Source organism: Schistocerca piceifrons, chromosome 10 (genome assembly GCF_021461385.2).
Source record: "Schistocerca piceifrons isolate TAMUIC-IGC-003096 chromosome 10, iqSchPice1.1, whole genome shotgun sequence".
In the NCBI taxonomy this organism is placed as follows: Eukaryota; Metazoa; Arthropoda; class Insecta; order Orthoptera; family Acrididae; genus Schistocerca; species Schistocerca piceifrons.
Window position 1 is genome coordinate 134,481,361 of NC_060147.1, and position 15,443 is coordinate 134,496,803.

The 15,443-nt window shown below is 47.3% G+C and overlaps 1 protein-coding gene across 1 annotated transcript in view; it reads right to left on the bottom strand.

Annotated features, from left to right (window-relative positions):
• The window catches only part of LOC124718769 (aminopeptidase N-like), a 152,655-nt gene that overhangs the window by 105,029 nt on the left and 32,183 nt on the right, over positions 1-15,443 (bottom strand). The window contains exons 6-7 of the mRNA XM_047244382.1: positions 7,354-7,659; positions 1,309-1,492 (exon numbers count right to left, since the gene is read on the bottom strand). Of these exons, the coding sequence (XP_047100338.1) occupies positions 1,309-1,492; positions 7,354-7,659 (490 nt within the window). The remainder of the gene's footprint in view (positions 1-1,308; positions 1,493-7,353; positions 7,660-15,443) is intronic.

Here is a 15,443-nt window from a genome sequence, read left to right on the forward strand (position 1 = left end):
ATTCGCCCGAGACACACTGGCCCCACCCGCGGTCTTATGATCTGCGGTGCGATAAACTACAACTCTCGTACACGTCTAGTATTTCTGGAGCAGGCGCTAACCAGCGCTCGGTACGTGCAGAATGTTGTCAAACCCGCTCACCGAAGGTGATGTGTTGTTCCGGCAGGATAATGCTCCCCCGCACTTACTGAAACTCAATGTATTCTGCAAGATGTGCAGGAACTTCCCTGGCTAGAACAATCTCCGGACTTCAGTCGAGTACGTGTGGCACATGATGGGAGGAAAAGTGATGCCTGCGACTCGCCAACCAACAGCGCTTACAGAGCTACGTTAGCAGCTGGACAAAGCGTGGCACAGTGTACCTCAGGACGGAAGTCGTCATCTATGCGATCGACTGGATGGCAGAGTCCGCGCCTGCATTGCCTCGCATTAGACTACACCGCTTACTAATATGAGTCTATCTGTCGCTTGAGCCTTGCCCCGCAGTTACGCAGGGTCAGCCATCGTTAATCGGATTTGGCACGTCAATGGTTAAGGGGTGGCCGGATGCCCTTCCTGCCTCCACCCCGTACCCCCCGGGACGGAATCAGTGTACCCCAACTGTCTGCGTCGAGTGGAATCCATGGAATAGTGCGAACGTCTGCGAGCCGTGGAACTGTCTGCGTCGAGTGGAATCCATGGAATAGTGCAAAAGTGTTCAGATGTCTGCGAGCCGTGGGACTCAGGCGGGACATGGGGACCATCCCAGTATTCACCTAGAGGGATGTGGAAAACCACCTAAAAACCACATCTAGGCAGGCCGGCACACTGGCCCTCGTCGTTAATCGACCGGGCGGATTCGATGCGGGGCCGGCATGCCTACGCGAGTCCAGGAAGCAGCACATTAGCGCTCTCGGCTACCCTGGCGGGTCACTTACTAATATGAGTCAGCACAAATCGATACCTGGTACCTCAGAATCGCTTGTGCTATTTATCTGTAAATGTAATCATTTTATGCACTCCATATTTCCTGTTGCGACATTAACTCATGAGTGAATTGGAAACCTCCTAAAGGGTGGACTATTTTTTTTCATCAGTGAAATTAGGTGTGGATGTAGATAGTAAAAAGTGATATCAAAAGTAGTAAACAAAAACAATGAGGTGTCTCGTGAGTGGATGTATTGGGCCGTGGTTTGACCCATCCTTGGGTCAGGTAAGGTAGGACTCTGATCTACACAAAAATGTGTGTACGTTTTGAGGAATCAAACTCTGTCCTGCCGCCACTGAACAGCCCTGCAGGCTGTCTAGCTAGTGCCGCTGAAGACTCACCTCCTGCATCGCGAAGTACTCGAAGAAGGTGGCGAAGCCCTCGTTGATCCAGATGACGTCCCACCAGCGCGGGCTGACCAGGTCGCCGAACCACTGGTGCGCCAGCTCGTGCGCGATCACCGTCCCGATTCTCTGCTTGTCGGACTCGTCAGACACCTGGTCCGCCCACAGTATCAGCCGCTCCCTGGAAACGTATGGTCACCTGCTGTGCATTTTCAGCTACTCGCGGCGTAACGAATAATCCACGCAATTTCGGGCATTCAGCCGAGGGAATACGCTGAAGAGACAAAGAAACTAGTGTACCTGCCTAATATCGTGTAGGGTCCCCGCGAGCACGCGAAAGTGCCGCAACACGACGTGGCATCAGCTCGACTAATTTTGGTAAATATTTTTGGAAAACAGTGATCAATTAATTATTACACTCCTGGAAATTGAAATAAGAACACCGTGAATTCATTGTCCCAGGAAGGGAAAACTTTATTGACACATTCCTGGGGTCAGATACATCACATGATCACACTGACAGAACCACAGGCACATAGACACAGGCAACAGAGCATGCACAATGTCGGCACTAATACAGTGTATATCCACCTTTCGCAGCAATGCAGGCTGCTATTCTCCCATGGAGACGATCGTAGAGATGCTGGATGTAGTCCTGTGGAACGGCTTGCCATGCCATTTCCACCTGGCGCCTCAGTTGGACCAGCGTTCGTGCTGGACGTGCAGACCGCGTCAGACGACGCTTCATCCAGTCCCAAACATGCTCAATGGGGGACAGATCCGGAGATCTTGCTGGCCAGGGTAGTTCACTTACACCTTCTAGAGCACGTTGGGTGGCACGGGATACATGCGGACGTGCATTGTCCTGTTGGAACAGCAAGTTCCCTTGCCGGTCTAGGAATGGTAGAACGATGGGTTCGATGACGGTTTGGATGTACCGTGCACTATTCAGTGTCCCCTCGACGATCACCAGTGGTGTACGGCCAGTGTAGGAGATCGCTCCCCACACCATGATGCCGGGTGTTGGCCCTGTGTGCCTCGGTCGTATGCAGTCCTGATTGTGGCGCTCACCTGCACGGCGCCAAACACGCATACGACCATCATTGGCACCAAGGCAGAAGCGACTCTCATCGCTGAAGACGACACGTCTCCATTCGTCCCTCCATTCACGCCTGTCGCGACACCACTGGAGGCGGGCTGCACGATGTTGGGGCGTGAGCGGAAGACGGCCTAACGGTGTGCGGGACCGTAGCCCAGCTTCATGGAGACGGTTGCGAATGGTCCTCGCCGATACCCCAGGAGCAACAGTGTCCCTAATTTGCTGGGAAGTGGCGGTGCGGTCCCCTACGGCACTGCGTAGGATCCTACGGTCTTGGCGTGCATCCGTGCGTCGCTGCGGTCCGGTCCCAGGTCGACGGGCACGTGCACCTTCCGCCGACCACTGGCGACAACATCGATGTACTGTGGAGACCTCACGCCCCACGTGTTGAGCAATTCGGCGGTACGTCCACCCGGCCTCCCGCATGCCCACTATACGCCCTCGCTCAAAGTCCGTCAACTGCACATACGGTTCACGTCCACGCTGTCGCGGCATGCTACCAGTGTTAAAGACTGCGATGGGGCTCCGTATGCCACGGCAAACTGGCTGACACTGACGGCGGCGGTGCACAAATGCTGCGCAGCTACCGCCATTCGACGGCCAACACCGCGGTTCCTGGTGTGTCTGCTGTGCCGTGCGTGTGATCATTGCTTGTACGACCCTCTCGCAGTGTCCGGAGCAAGTATGGTGGGTCTGACACACCGGTGTCAATGTGTTCTTTTTTCCATTTCCAGGAGTGTATATTTTGACTGAAGTTCAACTGCGTAGCAGCGAGGAGAGCTCCGCCTACCATCCTAAGGGAGCCATGGGTCTGATGATGGTTTTGTAAAAAGAACCGAAACCGGTTACCTACATCATTAAAACATAAATGGTGTGATCAAGACTGAACTTTAGTCAAAATATAGCTCGACTAACGTCTGAAGTAGTGCTGGAGGGAACTGACACCATGAATCCCTCAGGACTTCTGAACAGCACGTTGCAAGGCATCCCAGATATGCTCAATAATGTTCCTGTCTGGGGAGTATGGTGGCCAACAGAAATGCTTAAACTCAGAAGAGTGTTGCTGGAGCCACTCTGTAGCAATTCTGGACGTGTGGGGTGACGCATTGTCCTCCTGAAATTGTCCAGTCCGTCGGAATGCACAATGGACATGAAAGGATGCAGGTGATCAGACGGGGTGCTTACGCACGTTTCGACTGTCAGAGTCGTATCTAGACGTATCAGGGGTCCGATAGCACTCCAACTGCACACGCGCCGTACCATTGCAGTGCCACACCGAGCTTCGACAGTCCCCTGCTGACATGCAGAGTCTATGGAGTCATGAGGTCGGCTCCATGCACGTACAGCTTCATCCGATCGATACAATTTGAAACTCATTCGACCAGGCAACATGTTTCCAGTCACAACGTCGGTGTTAACGGCCACAGGCTAAGCATAAAGCTTTGAGTCGTGCAGTCATCAAGGGTACACGAGTGAGTCTTCTGCTCCGAAAGCCCATATCGATTATGTTTTGTTGAATGGTTTGTAGGCTGACACTTGCTAATGGCCAGGCATTGAAATCTGCAGCAATCAACGGAAGGACTGCACTTCCGTCACGCTGAACGATTCTCTTGAGTTGTCATTGATCCCGTTCTTGCAGGATCTGCTTCCGGCGGCAGTGATGTCGGAGATTTGATGTTTTACCGGATTCCTGATACTCACAGTACACCCATGAAATGGTCGTATGGGAAAATCCCCACTTCATCGCTACCTCGGAGATGCTGTGTCCCATCGCTCGTGGAAAGACTATAAAACCACGTTCAAACTCATTTTAATCTTGATGAAGTGCCATTGTAGCAGCAGTAAACCATCTAATAACTGCGCCAGACACTTGTCGTCTTATATAGGAGCTGCCTACCGCAGCGCGTATTCTGCCTATTTAACATCCCTGTATTTGAATATGCATGCCTATACTAGTTTCTTTGGCGCTCCAGTGTATCACTTCTTAAATTGATATTTCGGCCGCGTACCGTCCAGCCATCCTCAGAGTCAGTCCCAAGACTGATGACGAGGTGCCTGCCATTACTGGCAACTGAACCCAGATCCTGCACGTGATAAAGTTTTAAACATGGCTGCGTAGTCAGCGACCGTTTATAAACTAAAGCAATTACAGCCCTTGGTCACAAAATTTAAGCATTTGATCAGGTTTCGACACTTCTATGCGTGTCTTCAAAAGAAATTAAATAATCAAATTGGCCTATAACATAAATGCAAAATTATGGGAAAACATTTTATGCAAAAGTCTAAGTACTGACCAACGGTGCAGGAAAAAACAGTACTTACATGTCACATATAACCTACGAGGGTCACTCCAAAAGAAACGCACACTATTTTTGTAAAAATACAATTTTCATTCTGCACAGGTGAAAGTTTAACCGTGTGTAGATACATCCGTCCCGCTTGTTTTCAAACTTAGTTCCACCTGTTCCCGTGAGTGGCGCCGTCACATCATGTCTTCAGCATTCGTCAGAAGCAACGTGCTGTCATAGAATTCCTGTGCTGTGAAAACGAGACAGTGGGAAGTATCCACAAGAGGTTGAAAAAGGTGTATTGTGATGCTGCTGTCGATCGCAGTACAGTTAGTCGGTGGGCAAGCAGGTAACGTGATGAAAACGGGGACGACAATATTGAAGATTGTCCTCGCAGGGGCAGGCCTCGTACTGCACACACTCCAGACAATGTGCAGAGGGTTAACGAATTGGTGACTGCTGACAGACGCATCACAGTGAACGAATTGTCACGCTAGGTTGGGATATGGGAAGGATGTGTTTGCAGAATACTGAAAGTGTTGGCCATAAAAAAGGTTTGTGGCAGGTGGGTTACCAGAATGTTGACAGTGGCTCACAAAGAAACAAGAAAAACGGTATGCAGCGAACTTTTGGAACAGAACGAGAATGGTGGAGATGAATTTCTTGGAACAATTGTGACAGGTGATGAAACATGGCTCCATCATTTTTCACCAGAGACGAGGAGGCAATGAATGAAGTCGCATCATGCAAATTCATCCAAAGAAAAAAAAATTCAAAACCACGCCTTCCGCTGGAAAAGTTATGGCTACAGTGTTTTTCGATTCCGAAGGACTCTTGCTTTGTGGACATCATGCCAAGTGGAACCACCATTAATTCTTATGCGTATGTGACGATAATGAAGAAACTTCAAGCTCGGCTGAGTCGTGTTCGAACACATCGGCAAAATCAGGATGTTTTGCTGTTGCACGACAATTAACGGCCACATGTCAGTCAAAAAACTATGGAAGCGATCACAAAACTCGGATGGTCAACACTGAAACACCCACCTTACGGCGCTGACCTGGCTCCATGTGACTATCATCTCTTTGGGAAACTGAAAGACTCTCTTCGTGGAACAAGGTTTGATGATGATGATTTCCCTTGTGCACGCTGCCAAACAGTGGCTCCAACAGGTTGGTCCAGAATCTTACCGTGCGGGTATACAGGCGCTGGTTCCAACATTGCGTAAGGCAGTTGAGAGGGATGGAATTGATGTGGAGAAATTAAAATATTGTTCCTAAAGGACGTATCTACACACCGTAAAACTTTCAAACATGTAGAATAAAAAATGGATTAAAAAAAAAATAGTGTGTATGTCTTTTGGAGTGACCCTCGTAGATATCAACCGAGGAGGGCTTCAGTGACAAAAATTTAAAAAAGAATATGTGGAAGGGGTTACACTATGGGCTGCTCATACATATAAGCCCACAGGTAGCAACACACTGAGGCGCCCGCGTTAATATGTGCGGGCAGGTGAAAATTACACCAAGAGTGCCATCTAGTAGCCATAAATATAAGTAGGCTACTTAACATTTAAAATACAGGCAGCTGGACGTTAAGATGAACAGTATTTAGTACGTGAACTAACAGGCAAAGTTTTATTTGACAGCAGCAGACATGGTAACTTTTTGTTTATGTAAAAACTTAGAAATACAGTTTGAAGACTGAAAACTGATCAACAGTACAAAAAGCACCAGTACTTACTGTCAGGTATAAAAAAATATTAAGCGACAAAGCTTTAGCCACAATTTTGAAGTAAAATGCGTGGATAGCGAGCCACTATGGGCTGCTCGCATATGTCGAGCTACAGGTAGCGCCACTTCCTAAAGAAATGTTGTGTTTTCTGTGTGAGGGGCTTATTAATTGATTAACATCAGTAATATAACTTACATCAGAGTGCTCTCCTGCTCTCCTGCGAACCTTGCAGAACTAGCACTCCTGAAAGAAAGGATACTGCGGAGACACGGCTTAGCCACAGCCTGGCGGATGTTTCCAGAATGAGATTTTCACTCTGCAGCGGAGTGTGCGCTGATATGAAACTTCCTGGTAGATTAAAACTTCTTTCAGGAGTGCTAGTTCTGCAAGATCGCAGGAGAGCTTCTGTAAAGTTTGGAAGGTAGGAGACGAGATACTGGCAGAAGTAAAGCTCTGAGTACTGGGCGTGAGTCGTGCTTCGGTAGCTCAGATGGTAGAGCACTTGCCTGCGAAAGGCAAAGGTGCCGAGTTCGAGTCTCGGTCGGGCACACAGTTTTAATCTACCAGGAAGTTTCATTTCACAAGTCAATTGAAAATAAATCTCTACTTTTGTTGCACATTCAGAGGAATTCTCTTTAGATGCCAACCAGAGGTGACAGACTTTTTTGAATGGCCACCATGCAGCTGTGGGCGTGGAGTGGCTTCACAGTATTAGAACGGCACTCCCCCCTCCCCCCTCCAGCACTCGGCATTTCCCCTTCAGCGCCTGCCCGTAACCCCCACCACTACCACGCTGCCCGCTTGTGTCCTGCGGACCACGTAATTGTGCACGGACTCTGCTGAGTGTTACAAACCTGCTGGCGTCGAGCGCCGCGGTGGCGGACGTTTACCAGCCTGCAGGCCACTGAAGGTCGTCATTACCTGTATGTGGCGAGGCCCCAGTTCTCCATGGCGCCGGCGCTGAAGTCCGGGATGGCCACGTTGTCCAGCTTGTCGATGGTTTCTGTCTCGTAGGGGACGTTGACCAGCCGCTCCATGGTGTCGATGATGGGCTTGGTGACGCTGGCCGCGTACTGCCCGTCCTGAACCACCTGCTGGCGGGCCCAGACGCCGCCCAGCTCGTCCGCCACCTCTGTGAACTGCGACACGACGAAGGCGACGAGGTAGCTGCTCATGGGGGGCGTCGGCTGGAACACCAGGTACTTCCTGCCCACGGCAGCGTCGTCCCTGCAAGGGTCAGAGAGCGGCGTTTATAGGACTCACACAGAAAGTGTCCGTTCCGACAGAAATACCGTACGTCATGTAGGGACTCAAAGGACGGTGAGTAGAGGAAGCTAGGAAGAACCTGCTAGAGCACTGTGGACAATGGAAGACCAGTACTACCATCTGCTGGGGACTCTCACAAACTTCACGGCACCAAGTGAATGTCTCAGCGCAGAGCACATATTTGTATTTTTGTCCAAGGTGAGTGAATTTGCTTGGAGAAATCCATGATAGACACTGCGCAGTCTTACAAATATACACTACTGGCCATTGAAATTCCTACACCACGAAGATGACGTCCTCCAGACGCGAAATTTAACCGCCAGGAAGAAGATGCTGTGATATGCAAATGATTAGCTTTTCAGAGCATTCACACAAGGGTGGCGCCGGTGGCGACACCTACAACGTGTTGACACGAGGAAAGTTTCCAGCCGATTTCTCATACACAAACAGCAGTTAACCGGCGTTGCCTGGTGAAACGTTGTTGTAATGCCTCGTGTAAGGAGGAGAAATGCGTTCCATCACGTTTCCGACTTTGATAAAGGTCGGATTGTAGCCTATCACGATTGCGGTTTATCGTATCGCGACATTGCTGCTCGCGTTGGTCGAGATCCAATGACTGTTAGCACAATATGGAATCGGTGGGTTCAGGAGGGTAATACGGAACGCCGTGCTGGATCCGAACGGCCTCGTATCACTAGCAGTCGAGACGATAGGCATCTTATCCGCATGGCTGTAACGGATCGTGCAGCGACGTTTCGATCCCTGACTCAACAGATGGAGACGTTTGCAGGACAACAACCATCTGCACGACCAGTTCGACGACGTTTGCAGCAGCATGGCCTATCAGCTCGCAGACCGTGGCTGCGATTACCCTTGACGCTGCATCACAGACAGGAGTGCCTGCGATGGTGTACTCAACGACGAACCTGGGCGCACGAATGGCAAAACGTCATTTTTTCGGATAAATCCAGGTTCTGTTTACATCATGATGGTCGCATCCATGTTAGGCGACATCGCGGTGAACGCACATTGGAAGCGTTTATTCGTCATCGCCATACTGTCGCATCACCCGGCGTGATGGTTCGGGGTGCCATTGGTTACACATCTCGGTCACTTCTTGTTCGGATTGACGGCACTTTGAACAGTGGACGTTACATTTCCGACGTGTTACGACCCGTGGCTCTGCCCTTCATTCGATCCCTGCGAAACCCTACATTTCAGCAGGATAATGCACTACCGCATGTTGCAGGTCCTGTACGGGCCTTTCTGGATACAGAAAATGTTCGACTGCTGCCCTGGCCAGCACATTCTCCAGATCTCTCACCAACTGAAAACGTCTGGTCAATGGTGGCCGAGCAACTGGCTCGTCACAATACGCCGGTGACTACTCTTAATGAACTGTGGTATCGTGTTGGAGTTGCATCGGCAGCTGTACCTGTACACGCCATCCAAGCTCTGTTTGACTCAATGCCCAGGCGTATCAAGGCCGTTATTACGGCCAGAGGTGGTTGTTCTGGATACTGATTTCTCAGGATCTATGCACTCAAATTGCGTGTAAGTGTAATCACATTTCAGTTTCAGTATCATATATTTGTCCAGTGAATACCCATTTATCATCTGTATTTCTTCTTGGTGTAGCAATTTTAATGGCCAGTAGTTTCTTTATTCACAACCGGCTTCCATCACTTATCATCTTCACAGTGGAAAAATTTTGTGGCAACTTCACATGTCATACATGCTGCGTCTTGTGTGTTAACCTACTGGATGTTATAGCGACTGAGCAAGGTGCTGTCGACTTTAGAATTTTTAGCATATTGCAGCCCCGTCAGCAACTGTGATAGACTAATATATTGAAAAGTCCGCCTCAGTTGCGAAAATTTTCTGGTCTTTACTCAGGTTTCGGTTAGATTAATCTTGCCTTCTTCAGAAGCATAAAATTACTATAATGCCAGAGTAAGGAACAGTAAACATTAAAAATTAAAATCTACAGTACCGTGGTACCATGTCGAATTAAAACTTCTTAACTGCAGTCTAGTCCCGGCATCACTTCACACGCGGTCGGTTGCCAGCGGTAACTACGTTGGCACTGACCCTTGCACTGCTTTAATTTTTAATGTAGGTTGATCCTTACAAAGATGAAGACAGCAACCAGCCACTATAAATACTGCTATTTATTTAAGTAAATAGCGCCCTAACCGGTTTCGAACTGTCAAGTTCATCATCAGACGGCTGTTCACAAGGTTTGCAAGATACCCTTTACATAATCGTCGTCAGTTTACGATTATGTGAAGGGTATCTTGCAAACCTTGTGAACAGCCGTCTGATGATGAACTTGACAGTTCGAAACCGGTTAGGGCGCTATTTACTTAAATAAATAGCAATATTAATAGTGGCTGGTTGCTGTCTTCTTCTCTGTAAGAATGAGCCTACATTAATTGTACACAGCCACGTTCTCACCATGTCAGTTCTTTAATTTTTTATGCCGGCCGAAGTGGCCGTGCGGTTCTAGGCGCTGCAGTCTGGAACCGCGAGACCGCTACGGTCGCAGGTTCGAATCCTGCCTCGGGCATGGATGTGTGTGATGTCCTTAGGTTAGTTAGGTTTAACTAGTTCTAAGTTCTAGGGGGCTAATGACCTCAGAAGTTGTCCCCCATAGTGGTCAGAGCCATATAATTTGTTATGTTTACTGTGCCTTACTCCGGCATTTGATAGTAATTTTATACTTCTGAAGAAGGCTAGATTAATCTAGCGGAAACCTGGATAAAGACCACAAAATGTTCGCAACTGAGGCGGACTTTTTAATACGTTATTCCTGTGGACTTACTGCTGCTACATGGTTTCATGTTTTCAATGCTTTCGGTTTTCTTAAGCCGGTATTATGGCGTGGAGAATCTTTTTCTGGCGTTTGCCAGTCAGCTACGGCGTCTTTTATGGTTAATTTTTCCACTGTGAAGATGATCAGCGATCGAAACCGGTTGTGAATAAATATATTTGTAAGACTCTAAGTGTAAACAGTGCATTTCTCCAAGCGTATCAACACTGTTGGCAGTCACCTGAAAAAAGTTTCGAGTGAGCATTGTGACTCAAATATCGAAGCTTCTTTAGGAACTGAGAATACTTAAATACACTCAGGGGACGAAAGTCATCAGACAGCGATATGCACACATTCAGATGGCAGTAGCGCCGCGTACACAAGGTATAAAAGGGCAATGCATTGTCGGAGCTTCCTTTGTGCTCAAGTCCTTCATAAGAAAAGGGGTCCGACGTGATTGTGGAAACACAACCGGAATTAACAGCTTTTGATAACGGAATGGTAGTTGGAGCCAGACCCATGAGACACTGCATTGCGAAAATCGTCAGGGAAATCAATATTGCGACATCCACCGTGTCAGGAGTGTGCCGAGAATGTCAAATTTCAGACATTACCTCTCACCACGGACAACGCTGTGGCCGATGGTCTTCTCTTAACGACCGAGAGAGCGGAGATTGCGTGAAGTTGTCAGTGCTGACAGACAAGCAACACTGCGTGAAATAACCGCAGCAATGCCGGTCATACTACGAACGTAACCGTTAGGACAGTGCGACGAAATTCGACTTCAATGGGCTGTGGAGGCAGACGACAGGTCTAGTGCCTTCGCTAACACCACGACATCACCTGCTCCGCTTATCCTCGACTCGTGACCGTATCGGTTGGTCCCTAGACGCATGAAAAACTATAGCCTCTCCAGATCAGCCTCACTTTCAATAAGGACCCTCCCGTGGTCTAGGGCGCCGGCACGGTAGCTCAGCGTATTCGGTCAGAGGGCTGCTTGCCCTCTGTAATAAAAAAACTGAGTAATGAAATCAACGATCAACTTGAACGGATGTTTGTGACGTCCGCCTAGACCAAACGCAACGAACTATATCGAACAAAACGAAAAAAAGGGGTACCGTCTTTGATACATAATCAAAACGTCTACAGTCCCAGGATCGAATCCCGCCGCTGCTTAAATTTTGATTAAAAAATAGCACTGACGGCCGAAGACTTCCGGCATAAGCAGTCACCCTCATTGTGCCAACGTCCTTATCAAAGAGGGCGGAGGAGCGGACAGAGGTTCAGGGCACTCTCTTGTCCTTTAGGCAGAAGAATCAGCAATGATCAAGGGCATGAGGATGCAGAAGGCGATGGAAACCACTGCATTAAAGACACGTAACGTGTAACCACAGGACATGTGGACTGTAATTGAAGAAGTGGAATGAGGATCTCTCCATTGCAAAAGATTCCGGAATAGTCCCCTATTTGAATCTCCAGATGGAGACAGCCAAGGGGGAGGTTACCATGAGAAAAAGATTGAATAATCAACTGAAGGATAACGTTCTACGATTCGGGGCGTGTAATGTCAGAAGCCTGAACGTGGTACGGAAACTAGAAAATCTGAAAAGGGAAATGCAAAAGCTCATTCTAGATAAAGTAGAGGTCAGTGAAAAGTGGAAAGAAACAAGGATTTCTGGTCAGATGAGTAAATGGTAATACAACAGCATCAGAAAATGGTACAACAGGAGTAGGATTCGTTATGAATGGGAAGGTAGGGCAGAGATTGTGTTTCTGTGAACAGTTCAGTGACAGGGTTGTTCTTATCAGAATCAACAGCAAACCGACAACGATACTTCAGGTATACATGCCGACGTCGCAAGCTGAAGATGAAGACATAGAGAAACTGTATGTGGATATTGAAAGCGTAATATAGTATGTAAAGGAGAATGAAAATCTAATAGTTATGGGGGACTGTAATTCAGTTGTACGGGAAGGAGTAGAGGAAGAGGTTATAGGAGAATATGGGCTTGGGACAAGGAATGAGAGAGGAGAAAGACAAATTGAGCTCCGTAAAAAGTTTCAGCCAGTTATAAAGAATACCCTCTTCAAGAATCACAAGAGGAGGAGATATACTTGCAAAAGGCCGGGAGATACGGGAAGAATTCATTTAGATTACATCATGGTCAGACAGAAATTCCCAAATCAGATAGTGGATTATAAGGCGTACCCAGGAGCAGATATAGACTCAGATCACAATATAGTAGTGATGAAGAGTAGGCTGAAGTTCAAGACATTAGTCAGGAAGAATCAATACGCAAACAAGTGGGATACGGAAGTACTAACGAATCACGAGATACGCTTGAAGTTCTCTAAGATTATAGATACAGCAATAAGGAATAGCTTAGTAGGCAGTACAGTTGAAGAGGAATGGACATCTCTAAAAAGGCCATCACAGAAGTTGGGAAGGAAAACATAAGTACAAAGAAGGTAGCTGCGAAGAAACCATGGGTAACAGAAGAAATACTTCAGTTGATTGATGAAAGGAGGAACTACAAACATGTTCCGGGAAAATCAGGAAAACAGAAATACAAGTCGCTGAGGAATGAAATAAATAAGAAGTGCAGGGAAGCTAAGACGAAATGGCTGCAAGAAAAATGTGAAGACATCGAAAAAGAAATGATGTCGGAAGGACAGACTCAGCTTGCAGGGAAAGTCAAAACTATCTTCGGTGACATCAAAAGCAAGGGTGGTAACATTAAGAGTACAATGGAAAATCCACTGTTAAATGCAGAGGAGAGAGCGGATATGTGGAAAGAATACATTGAAAGCCTCTAGGAGGGGGAAGATTTGTCTGGTGTGATAAAAGAAGAAACAGGAGTCGATTTAGAAGAGATAGGGGGTCCAGTATTCGAATTTGAATTTAAAAGCGCTTTGGAGGACTTAATGTTAAATAAGGCAGAAGGGATAGATAACATTCCATCAGAATTTCAAAAATCATCGGGAGAAGTGGCAACAAAAAGGCTATTCATGTCGGCCTGTAGAATGAATGAGTCTGGCGACATAACATCTGACTTTCGGAAAAGCATCATCCACACAATTCCGAAGCCGGCAAGAGCTGACAAGTGCGAGAATTATCGCACAATGAGCCTAACAGCTCATTCATGCAAGTTGATTACAAGAATAATATACAGAAGAATGGAAAAGAAAATTGAGGATGCGCTACATGACCATCAGTTTGGCTTCAGGAAAGGTAGAGCCAGGGGACAGGCAATTCTGACGTTGCGGTTGATAATGGAAGCAAGGCTAAAGAAAAATCAAGACACTTTCATAGGATTTGTCGACCTGGAAAAAGCGTTCGACAATGTAAAATGGTGCAAGATGTTCGAAACTCTGAGAAACGTAGGGATGTGCTATAGGGAGAGACGGATCATGTACAATACGTATAACAGCCAAGAGGGAATAATAAAAGTGGACGAGCAAGAACGAAGTGCTCGTATTGAAAAGGATGTAAGACAGGGATGTAGCCTTTCTCCCCTACTCTTCAATCTGTACATCGAGGAAGGAATTACGGAAATAAAAGAAACGTTTAGGAGTGGAATTAAAATTCAAGGTGAAAGGATATCAATGATACGATTCGCTGATGACATTGCTATCCTGAGTGAAAGTGAAGAAGAATTACATGATCTGCTGAGCGAATAAGTAGTCTAATGAGTACGCAGTATGGATTGAGAGTAAATCGAAGAAAGACGAAGGTAATGAGAAGTAGTAGAAATGAGAACAGCGAGAAACTTAACTTCAGGATTGATGGTCACGAAGTAGATGAAGTTAAGGAATTCTGCTACCTAGGCAGTAAAATAACCAATGACGGACGGAGCAAGGATGATATCAAAAGCAGACTAGCTATGGCAAAAAAAGGCATTCCTGGCCAAGAGAAGTGTACTAATATCAAATATCCGCCTTAATTTGAGGAAGAAATTTCTGAGAATGTACGTCTGGGTTACAGCATTGTATGGTAGTGTAACATGGACTATGGCAAAAAGGAACAGAAGATAATCGAAGCGTTTGATATGAGTTGTTACAGACGAATGTTGAAAATTAGACGGACTGATAAGGTAAGGAATGAGTAAGATAAGAGAATCGAAGCATTTGAGATGTTGTGCTATGGACGAATGTTGAAAATTAGGTGGGCTGGTAAGGTAAGGAAGTTCTACGCAGAATCGGAGACGAAAGGAATATGTGGAAAACACTGATAAGGAGAATGGACAGGATGATAGGACATCTGCTAAGACATGAGGGAATGATTTCCTCGGTACTAGAGAGAGCTGTAGAGGGCAAAAACTGAAAAACTGTAGAGGAAGGCAGCGACTGGAATACATCCAGCAAATAATTGAGGACGTAGGTAGCAAGGGCTACTCTGAAGAATGTGGCAGACACCCAAAGAAGCCAGCGCGACCAGAGTTGTCAACAGGGCACTGTGCAAGCTGCTGGTGGATGCATAATGGCGTGGGCTGCGCTTACATGGAACAGACTGCATCCGGTTATTACTGACTGGAAACGGTTATTTTCTGCTGCAAGGAGACCGTTTGCACCCAGCCACGGAGTTCGTGTTCCCAAACAAGGAAAGAATTTTTATGGATGATAATGCGCCGTGTTACCAAGCCGCAGTTTTCCGCGACTGGTTTGAAGAACACTCTGGACAATTCGAGTCACTGATTTTGTACCCAGCTGCCCGACATCGAATATTTATGGGAGATAATCGAGACGTCAGTTGGTGCACAAAAGCCTGCATCGGCAACACTTCCGAAATTATGGAATGCGATAGAGGAAGCATGCCTCAATATTTCTGCAGGGGACTTCTAGCAGCTTGCTCAGTCCCTGCCACATCGAACTGCTGCACTACGCCGGGAAAAAGGAGGTCCGACACGATGTTAGGAGGTGTCACGTGACTTTC